Source organism: Dunckerocampus dactyliophorus, chromosome 20 (assembly GCF_027744805.1).
Source record: "Dunckerocampus dactyliophorus isolate RoL2022-P2 chromosome 20, RoL_Ddac_1.1, whole genome shotgun sequence".
Taxonomy (NCBI): domain Eukaryota; kingdom Metazoa; phylum Chordata; class Actinopteri; order Syngnathiformes; family Syngnathidae; genus Dunckerocampus; species Dunckerocampus dactyliophorus.
In genome coordinates this window covers 4,508,650-4,512,134 of record NC_072838.1, presented here as the reverse complement: position 1 = coordinate 4,512,134, position 3,485 = coordinate 4,508,650, and the positions used below count along the sequence as shown (strand labels likewise).

At 46.8% G+C, this 3,485-nt stretch overlaps 1 protein-coding gene across 2 annotated transcripts; it reads left to right on the top strand.

Annotated features, from left to right (window-relative positions):
• The first annotated feature begins 79 nt into the window (after nucleotides 1–79).
• On the top strand, nucleotides 80–3,476 carry LOC129173277 (uncharacterized). 2 transcript variants are annotated; one of them, XM_054764030.1, is made up of 3 exons: nucleotides 80–135; nucleotides 532–604; nucleotides 680–3,476. In XM_054764030.1, the coding sequence occupies exons 2-3, from the start codon at nucleotides 544–546 to the stop codon at nucleotides 3,190–3,192; spliced, it is 2,574 nt and encodes an 857-aa protein (XP_054620005.1). In that variant the 5' UTR covers nucleotides 80–135; nucleotides 532–543; the 3' UTR covers nucleotides 3,193–3,476. The 2 variants fall into 2 exon arrangements, with proteins under 2 accessions (XP_054620005.1, XP_054620006.1); XM_054764031.1 differs by lacking the exon at nucleotides 80–135 and adding an exon at nucleotides 156–395.
• Nucleotides 3,477–3,485: the final 9 nt, after the last annotated feature.

The window sequence follows — 3,485 nt, the reverse complement described above, 5'->3', positions numbered from 1 at the left end:
ACAGGTATTCTGCGATTGGTGGAGCGTTTACCTAAGGCCCTCCTTTCATGGTATTGTCCAATCACCACGTGGTGTTTTCTTCCGGGGCTCGACGACCAGCAAAGACGCGTTGCAGTGGCGTGGGACTTTTCTGTGGTAAAACACAATATTAACGTTTTAAATGTTATTCGGGTAGGTTGCTCGTTATTCAGTCATACAAAAAATGTACAGTGGCAGCAGCACTAAATGGAGGATGTTCGATGGATCACACTGCTGTCTTTGATGCTAACTCTAGCTGCTGGTGTGGCTAACAACAATGCGCTACAGTCGTGTGCGGGGTTTTTTGCTTTTGTCTTTCTTATTTAAAAAAAAACGTTAATGACATTTTTTTATTTGGCGGATAAAAATAAACAAATGTGAGTATAGATATCTGAGGAGTTGATTAAGATGGTAACCCTATACTTGCTGTAGTTGTCCACTCGTGAACACAGCAGTAAGTTTTACATTGTCTTCAGTTGAGAAAGATTAAGGTTATTTATTGTTTGTTTAAAGAAACTGCTGGAGATGGAGGCGAAGGGAAGTCACTCTCTTAGCGGAAAAGCAGCTGTAACTGAAGCTAACTTGAGTAAGTACAAAGACCCCTGGACATTCCACTACCGATATGACACTGGCCTAATTAGCCATTGTTTGTGTTTTTCAGGAGATGAGTATTACTGGAAGCTAATTGCAGACTTCATTGGTCCTCAGTCGGGGGAAGGATTGGATCTAGATAAAGAACTTTGCAAAAACCGAATATTAATTCAAGTCGGGCTCATGAAGGAGGACAATAACTTCCCATGGATCGCTGTCATTGATTGGCTGAAGAGGATCTTCCCGGCTCACCGGTCAGCGGACTTTCGGCGGCTAATTGAAAGAGGCACTACAACAACCTTGAGTTTGGAAGGTGAGGTCAGGCTGACGTTCCTGGAATCGTACGTCAACTTTAACTTTGTCGGCCCCATATGTGACAGCATCGGAGTTGAACGGGAGCATCTTTTGAAAATGAAAGACTTTTCCGAAAGGGCCAAATCCATCGAAGTGACAAACGGCTTGATTCTGGAGTTGAGCAACTTTGTGACCAGGGAGAGGATTTCCCCAATCAACTTGGTCACTTGGCTTAGAAACTTCAATCCAGAATTTTGTAAAGATGGGAAAATTGTAAAAGCTTATAAAGTCTTGAAGAGCAAGATCAAAAAGTTAAAAATGTCATACATTAATACAGAAACGAGAAGTCACAGGAAGAATGCCACCATGGAAAATCTTCTCCAAAGTCCATTTGAACTGGTGAAGTCGAGACGTAACACCTTTGAATTGCTGGCAAAGAAACGCATGAAAAGAGACTCCCATTATGAAAAAGTTACCATCAAGGAGGAACATGATGACTATGAAATTCCTCCTGGTGAGGAGTCTATGAAGATGAGTTCAGTCCGATTTGTCAGGAAAGGAGCATCACGTTGTGATGGAAGCGAGGACGGCTTGGACGTGTCAGACAGCGGGGGGGACTCTGAAGGCGAAGAGTCGCCGTCACTGCTAGATGTGGCGCTCTTGTCTGTTCAAAAGCTGTCTAGCGTGTGTCGCGGGCAAACCGAAGACTGCAAAAGCATTTCATTGGAGCTCCTGAAAAACCAGTATACACTAACATGCAAGGAGCATCCAGCCATGGAAGACTTTGAGAAAGCGCTCAACTCGGTCAGCGAACAGGTCTCCCTGGCCCCCCCTCTGCTGTTTTTGTACCACAACGCCCATTTCCTGGTGGATTTGCACGACACTGTCGAGCGGCACGTCATGGCATTTGAGGACGAGATCACTCGGTCTACGGGGCAAAAACTGGGCCGTGATACCAACACGCTCTTCAAGAACGTGGTCAACTTATCTGAGAGCGCAACGTCGCGCTACATTCACATGGCTCACGACCTCCTGAGCCCCGACAGCGCAGACAAGCCCAATTACAAGAAACACTGGCTGGCGTTCTGCCAGGAGAAGGGCAACCCATCCAGGCTCGTTACGACATCGGCAGGTCGGTTTAGCAGCTACTTTGAGGTAGCCGCCGGCCTCACTCATCATCACAAGGAGGTGGGGATCTTCTTCTTGGATATGCTGTCACTCAACAACGACAAATGCCCAGACATCCTTCTGGAGAGCGCCGCCGCTGATGCCAGTGATTCTGTCATCCAGAGCATCGTGTGTGTGCTCGCAATTGTCTATTGTAAAATCGTTGGCCCTTACTTTCAGCTCCTGAAGAGCGCAGGGGAGTACTCCCTCTTCAGCCAGTACCTGCTCTGCCTCTACCAAAAGTTCCTGGATTGGTCCAAAGAGCCGTCCACTCTACTGGAGGCTGACGGAGTCGCCAATGTTTTCCTGCAATTCCCCGGCCAAGAAAAAACCTTTTCTGGCGTGTATCAATTCTGCGGCGAGTGGCAGACTAACAGGGACCTCATTCGGGTTTTCTTGAAGAGGGTCATAAAGGTGATTGCTGGCGTCACCGAGGAGCACCTGAAGCTCTTCTTGCCAGGAGGTACTTACGCCAACGTTCCTTCGACTGATATAAATCGGAAACTGCTCTTCTGCAAGTTCTCCACCCTGATTGCCGAGTATCCCTTCAGCCATCTGCCAGGCCACCCTAAAGGCTCCTCCCACAAGCACACGTCATCGTCGTCAGACAGCTCGCCGGACGACGACGTGAGCTCAGCTGATTCGGACAACTCTTTTTGCTGGCAAGCTAAGAAGCAAGCTGATAGAAGGGAAAAGCCAGGAAAAGTCCATGTGAGACGCCCTGCCATTAAACAAGTCTACCCAGAGAACATGGACCTGGATTACATCACCGCCAACATTCAAACAAACGGCGGGCCGTGCAGATCGCAGCAGGACGTGGACAAGCTATTGCTGCGCATGAGCGACAAATCCAAACTGGCAAAGCGGGAAGCCATACGCTGCGAGATAGTCTATCAGAGGGAGGTCCTCAAGAATGCCGACCCCAACCTGAGGTGCGTCTTTCGCAACAGCACTGACATGGTACTCAAGTTGAAGCTGGCGCTCCCTCGCATTAAGCCAGGATACTCTCTCGTTTGGGCCCCGATAAAGTCCAGAATGACTAAACCTGTGCATCGGAACATGCAGGACGCTGCTGCTAGCGTTCCAGGTGAAAGCAGCCAACCTAACTTGAATGCCATCTAATAAATTGTGAGCGGTAAATAATCAGAATCATGTCATCACATATGAGGGTTTATTTAATGACCATCAATATATGTACATTGACCTTTGTACACACTTTTTCATTTTTTTAAAGCTAATAATTCCTGCATCTTTATTTTTGTACTGATTATGTGTTTATGTTTTGATATGTCACACTTGCCTGACATGTATGTTTCAGTTTATAATGCATGTGTACATGGGTTTTGATCATGCGACTAGTATCCCCTATTAACAGCTGAATAGTCATGATAGCTAGAGAGAAAATAAAAAAGTTT

Bases quoted from the DNA above. Each gene is read 5' to 3' on its own strand.
- LOC129173277 (XM_054764030.1), top strand. From the start codon at position 544: ATGGAGGCGAAGGGAAGTCACTCTCTTAGCGGAAAAGCAGCTGTAACT. The intron at 605-679 runs GTAAGTACAAAG...TGTGTTTTTCAG, and splicing joins TGTAACTGAAGCTAACTTGA to GAGATGAGTATTACTGGAAG.